The sequence below is a fragment of the Echiichthys vipera genome (assembly GCF_963691815.1).
Source record: "Echiichthys vipera genome assembly, chromosome: 9".
NCBI classification, from domain to species: domain Eukaryota; kingdom Metazoa; phylum Chordata; class Actinopteri; order Perciformes; family Trachinidae; genus Echiichthys; species Echiichthys vipera.
The window spans coordinates 5,321,202-5,341,332 of NC_139834.1; the positions used below are offsets into that span (position 1 = coordinate 5,321,202).

The window sequence follows — 20,131 nt, forward strand, 5'->3', positions numbered from 1 at the left end:
ATAAAGTTTAAATGTCGAGAATAAAGTTTAAATGTCGAGAATAAAGTTTCAGTGTCGAGAATAAAGTTTAAATGTCGAGAATAAAGTTTAAATGTCGAGAATAAAGTTTAAATGTCGAGAATAAAGTTTAAATGTCGAGAATAAAGTTTCAGTGTCAAGAATAAAGTTTAAATGTCGAGAATAAAGTTTAAATGTCGAGAATAAAGTTTAAATGTCGAGAATAAAGTTTAAATGTCAAGAATAAAGTTTAAATGTCGAGAATAAAGTTTAAATGTCGAGAATAAAGTTTAAATGTCGAGAATAAAGTTTAAATGTCGAGAATAAAGTTTCCGTGTCGAGAATAAAGTTTAAATGTCGAGAATAAAGTTTCAGTGTCGAGAATAAAGTTTCAGTGTCGAGAATAAAGTTTAAATGTCGAGAATAAAGTTTAAATGTCGAGAATAAAGTTTAAATGTCGAGAATAAAGTTTAAATGTCGAGAATAAAGTTTAAATGTCGAGAATAAAGTTAAAACTTTGACGTTTCGACTTTATTTCTGAAAGCAAAATAACGACATGGCTGAAGATGCTTGGCGCTCCTCCCCAGCTTCAACCTGGCGCCCAAATACAAAGAAAAGAAGATGGCGACGGCTAAAACGCCAATCTCCTTGTTTCAAAACGCTAGTCCACAAACATCAGTCATCTCTATTACACAGTCGATGAGTCCAACTTGTTCTCACAGATTAATAAAACAAACTTCACTTTTTTATAATCCCGGGGGAGAAACATATTTCGATCAGACTTAGAAAAAAACGGATCTCCTTTGCCTCTCCGGGCTTCCGTATAAGCCCGTCCACTGACATGACAACACATTTGTTGTAGAGCGGTGGAGACTTAAAAGTAGAAGCACCAGACTTCTGTCATAATAAAACATGTTTGGACAACAACTCACACTTTGAAATGAAAACATTTGGTCAGTGAATGTACCAAGAACCTCTTTCAAACAAACAAAACAGGACGCGTGCCGTGTGAACGTACACCCTATTTCCACCCTTTTCACATACGTTCCCACTTAAATGTAAAGGGAACAAAAGAAGTTGTGCTCCATTACAGAAACACACCTTTCATTTGAACAATTGTCTTCAGAGTATAAAGGATAAAAGTGGTCTGACTGTCAACAAACCCAACAAATGAAGAGATCAAAACCCGCCTTCGTTTGTTCGTTTTGTTAAATTTCCAAAGAAACAGTTGACGTTAGTTTCTAGCACACGCTGCTCAGACTGGAGTAAAATAGTGCCTTTGGTGGGGGACTATTTTCTGCAGCGGATGAATCCACATTACAGAACAGTGTATGCGGAGAGTCAAAATAATAAGATATATATAATAAAACACATCAGGCTTTGGATTCAGAGACACTGCTTTGATTTGTGGGATTTGTTGACGAATGGGAACTATGACCGTGCTTTATGGTATTTTTATGAAGCTCAGGGTAGAAATTATTACCACTTCAGGAAACCATCCAAATCTTTAAAGTTCGTGTTAAAAAATATTTAAAAAAATGTCAACCGTCCTTCAAAATGACATTTGTTCATTGTTTTTTAAAGAAAGAAAATCCACAAAGCAACATTTAGAATGCAACACTAAAGTTAAAAACATTTAGTAACAAACAGTGAATGGTTTAAAGGTACAATATGTAACAATTCTGCATTCAAATGTCTAAAAACAACTAGACCCATGTTGTTATGTTATATAGTGTGTGTAGTCGAGTTCTTTCATTAATACTGAATGTTCAAACCACAACATTTTATAAAGCCACACTTTTTGATCTTGGCCTTTTTAACTTTAGATATTTGAACTGGAGGAAGCATTTTAGTCACTGGACGTCTGGATCTCAAGTCACCAGAGAGACGAGCTGAGCAAACGTTATCGGCAGTGTGGGAGAAACAGATTTCACTGCTTTTAATCAGCAGAGAGGAGGAGACCTCTGCGGATAATAGGGCTCCTGGTAAAGACCTCCTGAACGTCTGGATCTCAAGTCACCAGAGAGACGAGCTGAGCAAACGTTAGCGGGCAGCTCGCCTCTCAGCCCCTCCGCTGAAGAAACGCTGATCTTTTTAAAACTTGCTGATGAACACTGAAGGACTCCTAACCGGGACAAGATGACTGACATGAAGACAACAACTCCCATGATCCCACGCTCCGTCTGGACTTTTTTGTTGCTCTTGTTCTGACTGAGAGACTCTCTTAGTGGCAGAAAAAAGACATATTGTACGTTTTAAAACCTACATTTATTTCCCCCAGAAGAGAGGAAGAGGAACGCTTATTCAGGCTGAAGAAGAGGAGGAGGTCTCACGTCTTCTGTTCCCTTTAACCCACAATAAGGCTCCGTTCACACCGCATTCCTGTCTTACTGCAGGAATCTGATGTTTTGTTTGTCTGGTCACATTACGTTTTTCAATGTGACCCGTCTACAGATTGCTGTGTGAACAGCTCACGCTCCTGAAGTGATGCGTATGTGCAGTTGATCATTGATGACATCACACCACAACAGTGTTAACGGAAGGGAACATGGCAACGGCAGCCGGCCCTTCAAGTCTAACTGGTGTCCCCCCCAGATACTAATGAGGTCTAAACCCTCACTCTCCCTACACTGTCCGCCTGCTTCACTGCTGTCCTCCATGTTTGTTTTGATTCTGTTCCTGGCTCCCTCCCGTGGCACACCTTTTTTTTCAGTCAACTTTATTTGTCATTCATTTACAAAACAGTGCAGCGTGGTTCAGAATGAGGTCAAAGTCACATTAAATGTGACCTAAAAGAAACCTGATACGTATCTGATTCAGTAGCACATTTAAAAATGTCCTGATTCTGATTCAGAAATGTCAGATTCAATGGGAGCTGTTCTGTTCACACTGTCAAAAGCAAATCAGATATGGGTCACCTATGAGAGGGAAAATCAGATTCAGCGCATTTGGAACTGCAGTGTGAACGGAGCCAAAGTCCGTAGCCATTCACTAATCAAAGCATGATTAATCACAAACTTCAAACTGAAAACATTGTGATCTGATATGACACATTCTGGACAGTTCAGACAAACTGTGACACGTGTTTGATACTGCTGCGGCTGAAGTTCAAAACAAATGAAATGATGAAACCTGGCTACAGTTGAAACTGTCTGCTGACACACACACACGCACACACACACACACACACTTTTCCTCTCATACAAAATCCATTCAAAAGATTACTTGTTGTCAGATTGTCATTAAAACAGTGAGCTAAAATAGATTCTTCTTTTAAAAATCACAAAGGTTTGTTGATATTACTGCAAAATACAATAAGCTATTCACAATTTAAAAGCAACACCATGGGGCACTGCATGTCCTACGATCCAAAATGATGGGAAAAAAATAGGATTGTGTGTGCCCACCACACACACACACCCAGGAAAAAGCCATCGATCTGGTACAATCGCAGCCTCTAATCCCCCACACACATTTAAAAACAAAACAAAAAACAAAAACAGCGTGTGGTGACATGTAATACTGCGAGTGCTGGTTTACACAGCAGGTAAACCTGTGGGGTGCAACTGTGTGAGCGTTTTTTGTTCAAATGTGTCTTCATCAATGCGGCGGTGCGCGATGAGCTGCGCTGGTTGGAGTGCGTGACACAATTACACACACACCACAGTCGTGTACAAGCACACGGTGAAGACTGCCTCCCACACGGCAAGATTCCTACATTAGTTTTCCTTACTTTCCTACTATCTCTGTACAATCTAAAGGTATGTTTGTGCTTTACAGCCAAACTACACAGGGACCAGAGCGGAGTGTGTGGAGGTGAGGTTTGTACGTGGCTGCTGTTTTAAGTCAGTTGATTCTGCAGGTTTGGAAGCTCACATTGTGTCTTTACCATTTAAATCAGACTGAACTTGTTTTTTACTCAGTTCTACGTCGTTTTTACCTGTTGGAGTAGACGATTCTCATCGACAGGTTCCTATGATAGCTTAGGAAATATGACATTCAAATGGACTCTCTTCATCAATTCAAATCACAACTTGAAACGCATGTTTACACTAGCAAACTAGACATCACTTTCACATCTACCTGGACTTTATTCACTTCAATGTTTTTAACTAGCTGAACACCTTGATTTAACTATTGATAAATTTGTTGTTTTGCTTTTATTTATGCCCTTTAATTAATGCTTTGTAAGGTGTCCTCGAGTGCGGTGCCAACAATGAACATGTTTTGTTATTATTATTATTATTAATATTATTATTCTCTCCCTATGCAGAGTTTAACGCTCTTATACTACGTCGCCACATTTCCTTCTTTGCTCTGGATGTAATTCGTACGCAGCCCATGTATTTTGGCCGTTACGTCTTCGACTAAGTTAAAAATGTTACTTCTACTCGTGGTTACGATTCGTTTCCCCCATTTTTTTTAAATTTTTTTTCAGAAGTACATTTAAAAAAAAATCAAAAAAACTTGAAAATGTCACAACTAACTTGAGAACAAATAGATGTACTGTTTCTACAGTAATGTGAACGTGTCCTTTTAATTCATGTCCAGCCCTTGAAGACATCTCTGACTACAGTCGGACACATAATCGAGCATTTTTTACTGTGTCAGTTTAGAGATATTCCAAAGTCAAAGTCCCGTATTTGTACTTTGAAATAGCTACATTTCTAAATACTTGGTTATATGAAAACACATTGCTCCATAATTCCGGAGCATGACTGATATATTTGACTTCAGGACATCTCTGACTAAATAATCAAAGTCTTTTTCTTCATCAATTTAGAAAAGTAAAAGTCTCTAGAAGTATAGTTCAACTTTGGACCCATGGTCTAGTGTTAAAAAAGTAACAACAAAAAAATCAAATCGCAATACTTAGAAAAGCATATCATCCCAGGCCTACAATCAGAGCAACGACACGAGCCGTTCAAGTGCTTGGTTCCTTATGAAGCAGGAGAAAAATGGCCGCCGGTTCTTAGACCTTCCCTATTAACAACTAAAGGTCACACTAAAGTGTGTTTCTGAAAGCATCTCAGGGGAGAAATAGGGAAGACAGTAACAGAATCATGATTCATATTTGATCAGCACTGGCTTGTTTGAGTTTTGTGAGCCTTGTAATCTGCACTGGACAGAGAACGCCATTTACGTCCCCCAGGATCTGGAAATCTGTCTGAAAGGGAGAGGGGCCAGACGTACCTGACAGTCTGTGAGGGGAGAAAAGTACAGTATTTTTCTAAGTACTGTAACTGTTTAACTCGAGGTTGAGTGTGTGTGTGTGTGTGTGTGTGTGTGTGTGTGTGTGTGTGTGTGTGTGTGTGTGTGTGTGTGTGTGTGTGTGTGTGTGTGTGTGTGTGTGTGTGTGTGTGTGTGTGTGTGTGTGTGTGTGTGTGTGTGTGTGTGTGGTTCTGAACCTTTTACGGCAAGACCCTGAGAGTAAAGTCTTAGTGAAGTGGATTTTTATGGCACAGTCATTCTGTCAGTTGTGCGTCTATCTGGTGTTTGTTCAATATATGAGCAGTGTTTGTGTTTGTGCTCCTGGACTCGAGTTTACCGAAGGCACGTCTAAAACCAAAAAAACAGAGGTCTTGACGCGGTGAGAATCTGCTCGACGAGCTTCACTTCACAGCAGCAGGTCTCAGGTTTTAAAGATACGTTTCTATGGCTTCTCTATAATGGCGGCGGTGTGTGGTCGCTGCAACTCTCGTGTGTGTTTCTGTGAACTGTGCGCATCCTTCTTCTAGTCCTATTTTTACATTTTCTACACTGTGTCCTCGTCCATCTTGGCGATGTCCTCCAGTGAGACGGCGGCTGGTACGTTGTTCGCCTCCGCCTCCTCCTCGTTTGATTTTGACGGAGAGGGAGGCGCCAACATGGCGGTGCGCTCCTCCTTGGGCTCCTCCTTTTCTCTTCTCTCCTGCTCTTTCTTCTCGCGCGCCAACAGGCGGTAGTTGATGCTCATTCCAATGAAGAGGATCACACTCGCGACTATGAGGATGATGCCAGAGGAGATGTAGGTGTAGTCATAGTGGTTGTAGTAGTTATAGAAACTCCCTGCAGATGGACAAAAGAGAGAGGACTCAGATTTAACACTGAACGTTCATTTGGACATTAGCATCGTCTTGCTGTTGTCATTTTAAAATTTGACTGAAAACTCGGGGGTGGGAATCTCTAGGGGGCGACAGTGCGATGAGAAAACGATTATGGATGCATCTTGATTTTTTATTTCCTTACATGATTTTGTTTTTTCTCACTGCCTGACTACCTGCTATTTTTCAAAACATGGCGTATTTGTTAAGATCCATAAATAGATCAAACAAACTTGTAGTTTAGTTAAACACAACTTGCATTAAAGTGAAATTCTGGTGTAAAATCATACGAAGGGTCTTTTTAGACAAATACACTCATCAAATAAGCCATCGAGACAATTTTTTTTGCGTAACAAGATTTTCTGGAGAGTCGCTAACAGCCTGTCACGGCTAACACAGGCAGTACGGTGAAGGCATTAAAACGTCTTTTTTAACCATTAATACAAAATCTCAAAATAACAGCAAACCTCTGCAGCAGCATGAGAAGAGTCCTGACACAGAAATCAAAGCACCAACAACGTAGTTAGTGAATCCAGAGTTTATTAAAAGAGTGTTTTGAAAGATCAGTACCAGCTGCTCCATTCAAGTCAATTACCAAATACAATCCAAAAGGAAGGAGCCCACTGATGATTTATTCCAGCAAAACACGTAAACGTTGGGGTTTGCTGCAGACACGGTAATCCCTCTGCCTAAGCGTCTCCATCGGCGTCTCAATGTCCAGATTAAAACAATAAGCCACTGGTTTATCAGAGCACGGTCTTCGTACCTCAATGGCAGCCTATGAAAAGTTTCATTTTTGTTTAACAGCCGGGAAAGATACAAACACAAACCATTCTGTATCTCTTCACTTCAAGTTGCAGGCTAGTAGCTTTAGCCGTGCCTGCACTCACTGTGCGTCTTCCGGCAACACACGCCCCTGACCCCTGACCCCTGAGATCTGCGTAATGTTTCGGTGCTGCAGGGAAAGCTCTGTGGGACATTTCTAAACCTTTTACCGTTTATTATTAACTTATATTTCACCGAGTTTCTCTGGACCACATCATCAGTGGGCTCCTTCCCTTTGGATTGTACTCGGTAATGGACTTGAATGGAGCAGCTGGTACCGGTCGAGTAGGTAAGTCTTTCAAAACACTCTCAATAAACTCTGGGTTCACATACTGCTTTGTTGGTGCTTTGTTTTATGTGAAGGGACTCTTCTCATGTTTCTGCAGAGGTTTGGTGTTATTTGGAGCAGTGTTAGTGGTTAAAAAATAGTTTATCCTATACTACTACTTATACTAGTTTATAATAGTTTATACAGGAAAAAAATTCTCTCGATGGCTTATTTGATCACCCAATTTGTCTCAAAAGACGGATGATTTTACACCAGAATTTTTCTTTAAGGGCCGTCCACACCAATAACTATGACTTTAAAGATAACTATAACAGTAACGATGTGAAAAAACACTCCAGCTGTGTCGGAGCCCCAGGGGTTCCTCGTCTTCTGCATTATTGAGTTTCCTAAATGCATCAAATAAGCTTCGACAAAAGAGGTGGTCAGAAACGTATGATACCACATTTACAAAGATTGTATTTTGATTGACAGCGGGCCTGACGTCACAGCTTAAAGACAGGATAACCACAGTGACAAACATCATCATTGGGATGACTTTCAGAGTGAGTGGATGAACCATGGAAACACTGAAAGTCAATCAAAATCAATCTAAATTTACAGGGCGTCACACTTAAACTCTATATAATAACAAAAAAGTGTAATTAACTGTGGAACCGCACTGAGCTGGTTTAAGTCATATCAGATAGATATCAGTTTGTACATGTTAATGACAAATCCTCCATGCACACTAAAGTCAGTCACGGAGTCCCACAGGGTTCTGTCCTTGGACCGATTATATTCACCTTATATAAACTTCCCTTAGGAAATATTATAAGGAAGCACTTTCATTGCTATGCTGATGATACACTATTATATTTGTCGATCAAACCAAAAGAAACCGATCAGTTAGATAAACTTCAAATGTGCATTAAGGAAATAAAAAGCTGGCTGACCTGCAATTTTCTGATGTTAAACTCAGATAAAACTGAAGTCATTGTACTTGGCCCCAAAGGCCTCCGAAATTCAATAGCTAAAGACATTGTTACCCTGGATGATGTAGTGTTGTCCTCCAGCACCACAGTAAGGAATCTGGGTGTTATTTTTGATCAGGATATGTCCTTCGATTCTCACATAAAACTAACAACAAGGAATGCATATTTTCACTTGCGTTATATTGCGAAAATTAGGAACATTGTGTCTCAGAAAGATGCAGAAAAACTAGTCCATGCATTTGTTACTTCTAGGCTGGACTACTGCAACTCCTTATTATCAGGCTGCTCCAATAAGTCTGTTAAGAGTCTCCAGTTGGTCCAAAATGCTGCAGCTCGTGTACAAACTAAAACAAATCGAAGAGAACATATTTATCCTGTATTAGCTTCTTTGCACTGGCTACCTGTAAAATCTAGAATAGATTTTAAAATCCTTCTCCTTACCTACAAAGCTCTTATTGGTCAGGCTCCAGGCTCGTATCTTAAAGAGCTTCTCTCTGTCTGTACCATTCATGTCTCATCAATGCATGTTACTAATTCAGCTTCTTCCCCGGAGTTGTTTGTGCTATGTCGTCTCGCAGGTCTCTGCTGATCGTGGTGGTGCCTGCTGCAGTCATCCTGAGACCCCCGCCTGTTACGATGAAATGATTATTCCCCCCCCCACTGAAAACTAGGGATGAACCTTTTTCTCTCGTGATACTGATCCCAAAATGAAAACTCAAGGTATCTCCAGGTACTGACTCTGACCGATAATAAAGTTTGTGTTAAGCCGATCCTGATCCAACGGCTCAAAGCATCAACTGTCTTTATTGTGGGTGTTAAAGTGAAAGAAAAAGAGTTTATGCTGTCTGAATACACACACCCTTTCCACCCCTCGCCCAAGAAACAACCCTCCCTTTTTTCTGTGATGCATGCTGGGTGTCTTACCTGTTAGCGGCGGGCCCAACAGCACCGGCCCGCACTCCACTATAGTGACCAAACCCACAGCTGAGGAGAACCTCTGAGCTCCCACCAGATCCATCAGGGTCTCGAACAACACTGAACTCAGCCAGCCGAAAGCAAAACCAAAGAAGATGGCGTACACCACAAATCCAGTGTAGTCCACTGACAGCGGCGCCAGCACGTGACACACTCCGTTGTAGAGGACGGCAGCGGCGAAGAAGTACTGCACCCTTGGCCGGACCCATTTGGTGTTGGCCAGCATGCCCATGGACGGCCGGGCAAACATATCGACGAACGCCAGCACCGACAGCAGGAAAGCTGCCCTTTCCTTGCTGATGTCTTTACTCTTGGCGTAATTAGAGAGGAAGACGAGCGGAGCGAAGAGGCCAAAGAACATGACGACGTTGCCCATCAGGTAGAGAAGGAAGCCGCGGTGTTTGAACAGCGTCAGGTCGATGAAGGAGTTGATGGTCTGCAGGACTGTCTTCTTGGGCTGCGGCTCAACTGAATCCACTGCCTTGACCTCGCCCGCCTCCGAGTCAGGTTTGGCCGTCTGGTGTTTGGGTCCGATGGGACGCATGAGGGAGCCGGCCACGCAGCAGTTGAGCAGAAGACCTCCCAAGATGAGGAAGCTGCCTCGCCACCCGAACGCATCGTACAGCCAGGAGTTAAGAGGAGCCAGGGTGGACAGAAACACAGGGCTGCCTGCCATAGCGATGCCGTTGGCGATGGGACGGCGCTTGTAGAAGTATTTGCCGATCATTGTGAGAGCTGGATTCAAGTTGAACGCCAAGCCCAAACCTGGAGAGAGGAAAAACAACAATAAAAAAGGAGCGTTACAAAAGAGACATTTCATTTATTTTTACCACAAAGTTTATTTTGTTTGGATATGTGGGAAATAATATAAAGAGAAAGCAAAGTATAGCAGAACAGAAAAGCACAATTGGATGTAAATAAATCCACCCAGTTGCATCACATTTCATGGGAATTCACAAGACCCATTTAACTTTTGAACGTTACGCAACTCTGCACATTACTGATCAATGGACTATAAAGCTTAAAGAAACCACCCTGTTGAACTGAATGACAAACAAAATACATGTAGCACAAACACCACAAAGTGATCACATGACCAGTAAAACTCGACTGGTTCGATGTGGATAAACCACTGACCTCCCACCACTCCTATGCAGAAGTACAGCTGCTCCACAGTGTTGCAGAAGGAGGCTGCGACAAGTCCGGTCCCCGCCAGACAGCCACCGACTAAGATGATTGGTCGACTGCCATATTTGTTCACGAGGATGCTGCTGATTGGACCTAGAGAGAAAGAAGAGAAAAGATATTATATAAAACAGACACATTAAAGTGAAAAAGCCTAAAGCAGTGTAGTGTTGAATTTTAATAATTAATCAATTAGATAATCAACAACTCTTCTGACATTTTTGCATAAAAAAAATAACCTTGAGGTTTTAGTGCTTTTCTTAGTTATAAATCAAGTGAATGTGTTAACAATGTTTACAATTTCCTGACATTGTTTAGACTAAATTAATTAATTAATCTGAAAACACTCAACTGATGAAAAAAAAAGAGTAAAAAATACATTTGCTAGTTTCAGTTTTGCCGTTTTTGTGTCTTATGTGATAAAAAAAAAGTAATATCTCTTGAAGTGGTCAAAACAAGACACTTGGGTTAAGGGAGACTGTACCTTTAAATTTATCGACCAAACAATCAGTTAATCTGTAGATAAATAATAAATTCTTGCAGCTCTATGCACATTGACATGTTATGCAATTGTGCTTACTCTGGCTTGCCATTTCAATGTTTGACCAACAGGTGGTGCTATGGTGGCAAAAATAAAAAAGGGACAATGACTGATTGTGTAATAGTGGGCTGGTTGCATGGATGTTAGATGGAGGCAGAAGGGAGGACAGGAGGAGGGAGCCAGGCAGTGCAGGGTTTTGCATGGCACATGTTGGAGTGAAAGTTAATTTAGGAGAGGATATCAAATGTAAGGAGGGAGAGAGAGAGAAGAAAGATAAGATCAAAAATCCAAATTCCTACTTTAACAGAAATACAGAGAAAAATGTAAAATTCAGAACTGATTCATTCTCCTTGACTGAACACAGCACATCCTGCACATCCCAAATGTTCACAAAAACAGCCCAGTCTGCATCAGAATCACGTCCTCTGACCCCTCACGCAGGTGTTACTTGTTCTCTAACTCAATTTGGCCAGTGCTGAAATTAAATCCATCAGCGTGTGTACATATGTTTTAAACAGAGTATGTGTGTGGACCCTACAGTAGATAGAGAGAGAAGAAGAAAACCATTCCCCTGACCCCTGAATCGTCTAAAGCAGTCTGGAACACCGGCCAAACAGATGTGGTATCGTTTCAGTCAGTGAGCAGAAAGGAAAGCCCTCCTCTGTGCCAGGACTGAGGTTCAAGAGGAGAGAAAATGAGAGCAGCAGATGCAGATGCTGCAATTAAAAACGATCTCTTCACCAAGTAATAGAAAAAACATTTTGCCAAAAACCGCGGCATCACCTGTGACTACCGGCTGAAATGAGCTACACTTTTGTTGTTGTTTGCGCTGCTCTAACATGTGATGGAAGTCGTGGATGCTCATGTGGTGAGAAACCTTTTCAGTCCTCGCTGCTCCATCGAGCTCTCGCTGTATTTATATTGGTTCCATCCAAAACTTTGCACAATGGAAACACAAATGTGTAACGACGAGAACTGAACGGCTTGGTGGAAACGAGGCTTTTGACTAATGTAATGCTCTTCCTGCCTATGCCAAGATGCTGTTACCTTGTTAGAGTAACAAAGACGACTCCCTCGTAAGGTTCTCAGGACACCAGAATTAAAGTCTGATAAGATACCTTTATTAAAAAAAGGGATATTTAATACCTCTGTAGATAACACAGCAAAAAGAAACACAATTCCTTGTCCCCTGCACATAGTGCTGGTACAGAAAAAGTTTTAAAGTATTGATATTTTTAACAAACTCATCAGGCTTTGAGTGAGTTTGCTCCAGAATATATTGGTGAGGGGCGGCCGGTGGCACAGTGGTTAGAGCAGTTGCCCCATGTAAAGAGGCTGAAGGTCCTCGATGCAGCGGACACGGGTTCGACCTCTGCTGCATGTCTCCCGCCCCCCTCTCTCTCTCACCCCATTTCATGTCTGTCCTATGTCATAAAAGGCTTGAAAACTGCCAAAACATAATAAAAATTAAAAAAAAAACAATAATATAGCCAATAATAGCAGTAAACAAATAAGCAAAATAAAATACATGTAAATAAATGTTGGAAAAGGAGTAGGAACAAGCACTTTGCTCGTCTAGTCTTACCCTTATTCCATACCAATCCAATCATCCAAACATCAGCAATATAAACTAACTCTCCACCCGTGTCCATCCTACAACTAAAACCATATATTTCTCCTTTATACATAATAGCGCTAACCAAGACTGTGAAAAGAAAAACAACATCACCAACAGTTCACTTTACGTTTCCCTTCCTCCTTTCTATACCTCACAAACATATCTTTTTAAACTGTCGGATATTTTTATTTGAGTTATAAACCCCCCACACGGTCAGAGCAGTTTTTGAATGTTGCCAGAAAGTAAATCATTCCTTGCTTTGGACATTTTTTGTGCCGTCTTAAATTCCACCAGCTCCCCACCAGTGAACAATACAGAGTGTGCAGCGCTTTTCGATGCATCACGTATCTTTGATTTTCCAGTAGATTTTCACTACATTGCCAAAGCAAGTATGAAATAAATACTTAAAAATGTATGTAAACACCCCGTTGAATTTAACTGAAGAGAATAGGGGAGAGAAGAAGAAGAAGAAGAAGAAGAAGAAGAAGAAGGTAGAAGAGAAGGTAGAAGGTAGAAGTAGAAGGTAGAAGGAGAAGGAGAGAGTGGAGGCGTTTCACGTGCCTCAGCCTGCGTGCCAGCCTCACTATGAATGGGCCTCACATGGACTCAGACTTACACTCTGGATGTGAATACAAAGTAAAGGCTGCTGAATCTGTACAGCAGCTCTGTACATAACAGGGCATAAAGTGGACGACAGAGACACATAAAGAGGCATAACTACTGAATATCATGTGGAGAGAGCTGAAACACTCGGTCCATTCATGCGTTAGTCACTCTGCAATTATTTGGATAATCAAGTCGTTGGGTTAGTGGAAAAATGTCAAACATTTTCTGTTTTCAGCCTCTCAAATGAGAGAATCTTCTGCATCTTTTTGTTTGATATATCACTGTAAACTTGTGTTTGGGACTTTTGAAGATCTTTTTCAAAATGTTCTTAATAATCATCTTAAAAAGAATCAGCATTTTCAGAAATCTGGTTTCTTGCAAAGAGTTAGATGATAAGAATTTTGAATTGAGATTGATACGCCTCACTGTTTGTCTGTACGATAAATATCAGGCTGGAGCCAAGACATGGTTAGCTTAGCATATAGACAGGAAACAGGGGACACCAGCTAGCATTACTAAAGAAAATACAAATTAATATGTAATATCTTGTTGGTTTCATCCATTCAAAAAATATTCAAGTGTAAAAGAAACAAGTTGTGGTTTTACAGGAGGTCATTGTTACTGCTCTGATCCAAGAAATAGTCCAGAAAGTCACTCAGAGTGAAAGCACAACTCGTTGTTTTTGTATGGATTAAACAGACAAGCTTTACAGGAGCTGGTTTTTGTTTCACTTTTGGACAGAACCTACTTATCAAAATGTCAAACTCATTTTTATTCAGTAAATCAGTATAATAATAATAAAGAAAATCTGTTTGAACTATGAGCGACAGAAGCTGGGGAAACTGAGGTAGTGGACATGGAGGGGTGCACCGAAATAAAAGTTATAAAATATGAATGATCGCTGACTCATTCTTATATCTCGTCCACGGTGCTCTCAGCTCCGTTTCGTCCCAACCAGCAGAGGCCCACCACACACACGCCACGGTTGCTTTGCCCTTGAAACTTGCCAGCTGACCGCGGTGGCCAGGGGCAGCTCTGGATGCGTGATATCACTCACAGACTCTCTTCTTTCTGTGGTGTATCTGTCACTCAGGGTCTGACCAGCTGGCACAAAGCCCATCTTGGTGGGCTGGCGTGTTCGGGGGGTGGTGGGTTTCCATGTTGCGGTCAAGCAGGAGATAAAAGAGGCGAGCACAGAGGTTAACGCTCCACCAGAACCCACGTCTTACACACCAGAGTACAGCATGAATCTGGGCTTGTACGGAGCTTTGCCGTGAACAAAAGTGAACCTGTACAAGGACAGGAATGAATCTGCATCCACTCAACACTCACGCACACAGAAACAAATCAGTAGTGACAGTCTTTGTTGCTGTCTGGCAAAACACAAAGAGGGCAGTGAGTAGTGTTCTCAGGGATATTATATAAACGATTTGTTCTCTCCCCCCTCCCTCCATCACTTGCTCCGTTTCTCTCAGTGAAAGAAAAGAACAACACTGAGTGGAGGAAAGAAAAGACTCGTCCTCAGCTTTACCCTGACACAGCATCCACAAGTGAGTTTAAAAAAAACTCATGTCGAGAGAGGACCCAGCAGTGACCAGCTGTCTAATTTTAGCAGAGATGCTTTTTGCTTTTGACGACAGACGACCTGCTTGAGCAGCGTGTGTGCGTCACCGGACCTGTTGCTTTTTTAAATGAAAAAAAGACCTAGACACACAAAACATATATTATATATATAACCTGTACAATGCTGGTACAGAACTATAACAGTTCCTCTGAGGTGCACCTGAATGCACCATGAAGTGCTGTCAGAGCCCACGCACTTTACTGCTCGTTGTTTGTTTACATGACTTACGGGAGGGCTAAATCTTTCCATACCGGTGGCTTCAGGGAAGCAGGAGGAGGATGGCAGCGGCCATGGTGTCTGGAGAAGTGCAAGCCCCTGCAGATTACTGGTAAGCTAATGTTAGCTGCATGCTACCACCGGTAAGCTACACTGTGCACTCTCTATATCATAGAATGTAAAACTAAAAACAGAAATTGTATCGCTTTAAACACGAGGTATCACATCTTTGCAACCTTAGTGGAACATCAAGAGATTGGGGGTCTCTCCTATTTTTACCGCAACACGTTCACAGCAAAAAGAGAAATGACCTTTTTGACATAACAGCGCTTTCACGAAGCGTTTGAATGTGTGTGTGTGTATATGTGGAACATGTCACAGACATGAAAACATGTAGATATTTATTTGCTATTTAACCAATTCTGTTTCTTTTCTGTGGACAGAATCTCAACCTTTTCTGTCTGAAACAGATATAAATGACATTTATAATGAAATAAAACAAAACGCTATATTATTTATGGCTATTATCGAAGGCAAACTCAACGTAGAAAGGCAGGCTGTGCCACAGCAGCAAGCTTATCTATACAAGGCCTGCTCATTTCACTACGAAAGCCTAAATAAATGTGTTGTTGAAGCTTACAGATAGAGCCCAGATAAAACCAGAGGAGCCTTGGAGGAATTGCGAGTGTGAAGTGAGTCTTTATTTCTTAAACACACTCGGAGTCAGCTGGTGCACAGGGAATGAAGCTGTTTATCAGGAGCATATGGGCAACTTGTTCCACACATTCAGTGCATATGTACCGGATTCAGTGAGGACAGAGAGTGTCAATGCAGAGAGCAGACGTTTACTTGCTGTCAGGAAACTGTGTTATTGTGAAACGTGTTGACTGTATTCTATATAACAATCTCCCTGTCTTTGCTCATTTCATTCAGCCTTTCATTGCAGAGAAAATGCTCACATTCAGTGGCAAACTGAAGGGTAAGAGGGAGAGCATCAGCTGGTGATGAGTCAGGCTGACCAAAAACAAAAGAGGAGCAGGAGAAGCAGCTGATTGGATTCGCCCCAGCAGTTAAATGCATCATCACTTTACTCAAAGCACACAACATCCATCCATCCATCCGGACTGAACCTTTTAAAGGATTTGTTTGACATATGTTCAATAATTTTCTTGCAGAGCTGGATAAAAGCATTGTTCCCACGGTCATGTCTGTTGGTTAGCTTAACATAAAGACTGGACAGAGGAGGGAAACAGCTAGCCTGGTTCTGTACAAAGGCATTAGAAAGCACACGACAGTATTTCCCAAAATGTCAAAATGCGCCTTTAAGCACCTTCTTTTCTTGATTACTTTTTTCTCTCCACTTCAGTCAAGAGGTTTAATATCTCTATGCAGTGAATGCTACACTTGGCGTTTCTCTGTATACACTCAGTGGCCACACCTGTACAATCTAAAGCAATCCAATACAACAGTTCTACTTCTCAGGTTGTGGTGACATTGTCTTAAAATTTTACCATCAAGGTCGTAGTTAAAGGTGGTGCAATGAACATATAATTGAATTAACACCCTGATGGTTTCATAAAAGCAGACTTTATGGCAGAACATTTGCACTGGATTGCATTAGATTGAGCGGCCGGACATTAAAATAGCGACTGAGTATTTTTTGACTGAGTTTGTATTGTACTTGTATTGTGTTTTCATTCATATGCTAAATCGGCTTAAATCTTAACTCTCCCTCTCATGCTTAATCATATCAATATCCTGTAATCCAGAGCACTTATTGCATTAAAACAAGCTGGTGTAATGCCCGCCCATGCACAAATTCACACACTCTTTCTTCAGGCACCAGCTCTTTTCCCTTAACCCCTTTATATATTTGTTTGCCCCAGTAAAGCACTTTAAATTGCATAATTGTGTCTGAATGGTGCTTCATAAATACACTCGCCTTGCCTCAGTCACTTTAAGTTCAACTGGCCATCCCCACTGTCAAGAGTTTGTCTACATTGGTTAAACGCATCAAAGAAGACCACTTCATACAAGTGAAGCCCCTTTATCAAAGCAGTAAAACCTTGCAGTCATGAACTGTGCTTGAGTACTTGAGTAAATGTATTCTGTTACATTGCACCAATGAAAGTTGTAACACAACACACCACACTGTAAACACAAGCTTGTGGTTTCTTGTTGTTTGCAGCTGAAAAGTCTTTATTTCATGCCTTGAAACTAAACAGACAGGAAAGAATCACACTCACATATCTTCCTCTTCCTACTTGCAGAGCATCCTGTACACTTTTAACACTATTAGTCAGCGTTCACGACGTCACCTAGCCAATTCATAGGTGTGTTTTATGTGGAAATCAGAGTGTGTACGTGCACGGCCTCATGTGTAACCAGTGAGTAATGTGGTTATGGTAATCTAAGCTCTACTACCACTGCACTCACTCATACAGTACGTGCCAAGGCGACATGGCGTCATTGCCTGGTGATCTGGCAAAATAAAGAACACAATAAAGAAAAAAATTTGGGGGGGAGAAAGAAACTACTCCAACATCTGCTGTTATGCAATTTCACTCCTCCCCTCCGTTTCCTCCCCTCAGCAGTTCACTCTCCTAAATGCCTAAACCTACTGCAGGCTGACACGCAGCTCTGCGGTGGATGAATGAGTGAGTAGATAAACAGAGAGGGAAAGAGAGGATGGTGTCTTACATGTAGGGTGTGCTGATTATTAAACACAGGGCCGGAGAAAGAGAGGGAGAAAGAGAGAGAGAGAGAGTGTGTGTGTATGTGTGTGTGTGTGTGTGTGTGTGTGTGTGTGTGTGTGTGTGTGTGTGTGTGTGTGTGTGTGTGTGTGTGTGTGTGTGTGTGTGTGTGTGTGTGTGTGTGTGTGTGTGTGTGTGTGTGTGTGTGTGAGTGTGAGTGTGAGTGTGTGTGTGTGTGCGTGTGTGAATGTGTCGTGAGACAGAAATGGGACCTGAAACTGGATCTTTCACTTTCTTAAATCCTGTCTTAACAAGTGAATGGAAAGCCTTTTGTTGCAGCAGGTCAATAAAGTGCAAGAACAGGCTGTGTTCCACAACCTTTTATTTTCCTAAACTTGAGATCCTCTGTGGGGGCCAGGGCTGACCGAAATACCTCCACAGACATAAGATGGATAAACATGACATTTTGGCATCCACAGTTCTCTAATGATGAATCACTGACGTTGGTGAAATTGAAATTGGTTTATGACCAAATACCTGCAAAATAAATTACATTTTCATCAGCCTCAGCTGTACTTTGTGTCAATTAACGGGCAAAGACACCAAACTAAAACCACATTTCCATTAAAAACCTCCAGGTCATTTCTGTCTTGTGACTAACTTTTCCAAGTTTCTTCAGCCCATAGTTACTATAGTGACTACATGTCCATAGTGAAGATAAGGCAACTAAGTCCGCTGACCTATGAAAAAGAAACATAATGGGACCCGGGCTGCTAGCAGTTTCAGGGATCAGAATGCGTTTATACTGTACATAGAGTCTGTATTGTAAGTTAGGAAATTAGGAAAGTTTCGGATTCAACGTGGGACGATTTCAGACAAAGAATACGGACTTGGTGCGCAAAAGTCTTAACTCTCTTTTTTTAAATGAGTCAGGAAGCCGACAGTAGATGCTAACTTTACTTTCAATGTTATATAACAAAGTGAAATGTTCTCCCCTCACCATAAATCGGAACCAGAGTACTTCATTGTCTTAGGAATGAAGCGATTCACGAGTTGTGGCAGCAATGTAAATCCCTGTAAACCCCACCCCGAAGATTTCCTCCAATCAGCTACTTCTTTGGGAGTAAAGTTCCAGCCCTGGTCCCTGTGGTGGAAATGCAATGAGTTCCTCAAGAAAGTTCCTAGTCCCTGAGTAAATTTCCTGCAGTCGAAAAGTGTGCTATGGTTAGTGATGATTTTATTACACACCAAACCAGTTAATATTTACCAATAGAGAGGGAAAGAACCCCGCATTAGGGATTTTAGGATCCTAACACCACTGCTTTTATGCCGCCTGCTACAGCATACTGTAAACCCCGTCACAGAAAATAATTTAGTCATTAGTTCAGTGTCTCTTGTTATCTTCAGCAGCTTTAGTTGAATTACAATAGGATAAGTCGTTCTTGTTTCCCTATCTTGTTTCCAATCACTCCAGAGTAACTGTTTCTCACATTGTCTCCTGATCCCCCTCAAGCAGCAAGTGTTATTCAAGCTGTGACTGAAAGAGGCCTGTTTTTGTTGTGCTTCAGTGAAGGGCGAACGCTAAAAATGGCAGAGCCTCTTAAGACACCAAAAAAAGTGCTCCTGACAAAAGAAAATAAAAGGCTTAAGATAATACTAACAACACACACACACCTCCAGTAATCCTGTTTCATTCACAAGACAACCAGTCTCCACCTGGGAAAGAGCAGAGTTAAGTAGCTCTGTCTGCGTTCAATCAGAGTGTTCAATCTACTGACTGCATACAGTTAAATTATTTTAGAATAAATGATCTTAAGTTGTCTCATGCTTGTATGAGATGCATGGAACCTGCAGCTGTACAAACTCATTGTGAGAGTAAAAGTATTTCTCGCTGCTCTTTAGAGTAATGTTTATGTTCAAGAGACTGAGAATCTGCAAGTGTCAGTTATTAAGAGGGTGACGCCTAATCTTTTAAATGTTGCTTACAAGGTTCAGCTACTGTTGGATTTGAAAGAAGACATTGCCCAGACACTTTGACTGTTAACGTGGATCACCCTCTCGCAGGCACGCAGGCACGCACGCACGCATGCTTGCCTTCGGCGCCCATATTAACCATAGACTGTATATAAGTATGATGTTAACCAGTTTCTGGTCTATTCTCTGAGAGCTGCAAGTGAATCAGGCAGGAAAACAAACTAATAATCTATTATAAACCATATAAATATATGGATATGATACAAATGATCTGATTCTAAACTTTTTGCTTTCACTTTCCTTCTTTCCTCCTCCATCATATTGTCGGCATCGTTACTTGCTCATTGAAATCTGATTCCCGCTGCTCTGTTTGGAGCACAGTAGACACTTTCAGGCAAAAAGAAAACTAAATGGGGTTTACTTGCATAAAAAAAGCAAAAATGATGGTGGTGTCAAGTAGGGGTGTAACGGTACACTAAAGTCACGGTTTGGTACATACCTCGGTTTGGAGGTCACGGTACGGTACGGGTCATA

The 20,131-nt window shown here is 41.3% G+C and overlaps 1 protein-coding gene across 1 annotated transcript in view; it reads right to left on the bottom strand.

The window, feature by feature from the left end:
• Positions 1 to 441: 441 nt before the first annotated feature.
• The window catches only part of LOC310951712 (monocarboxylate transporter 1-like), a 32,605-nt gene continuing 12,915 nt past the window's right edge, over positions 442 to 20,131 (bottom strand). The window contains exons 3-5 of the mRNA XM_083920085.1: positions 10,278 to 10,421; positions 9,090 to 9,905; positions 442 to 6,045 (exon numbers count right to left, since the gene is read on the bottom strand). Of these exons, the coding sequence (XP_083776211.1) occupies positions 5,753 to 6,045; positions 9,090 to 9,905; positions 10,278 to 10,421 (1,253 nt within the window). The 3' untranslated portion in view covers positions 442 to 5,752. The remainder of the gene's footprint in view (positions 6,046 to 9,089; positions 9,906 to 10,277; positions 10,422 to 20,131) is intronic.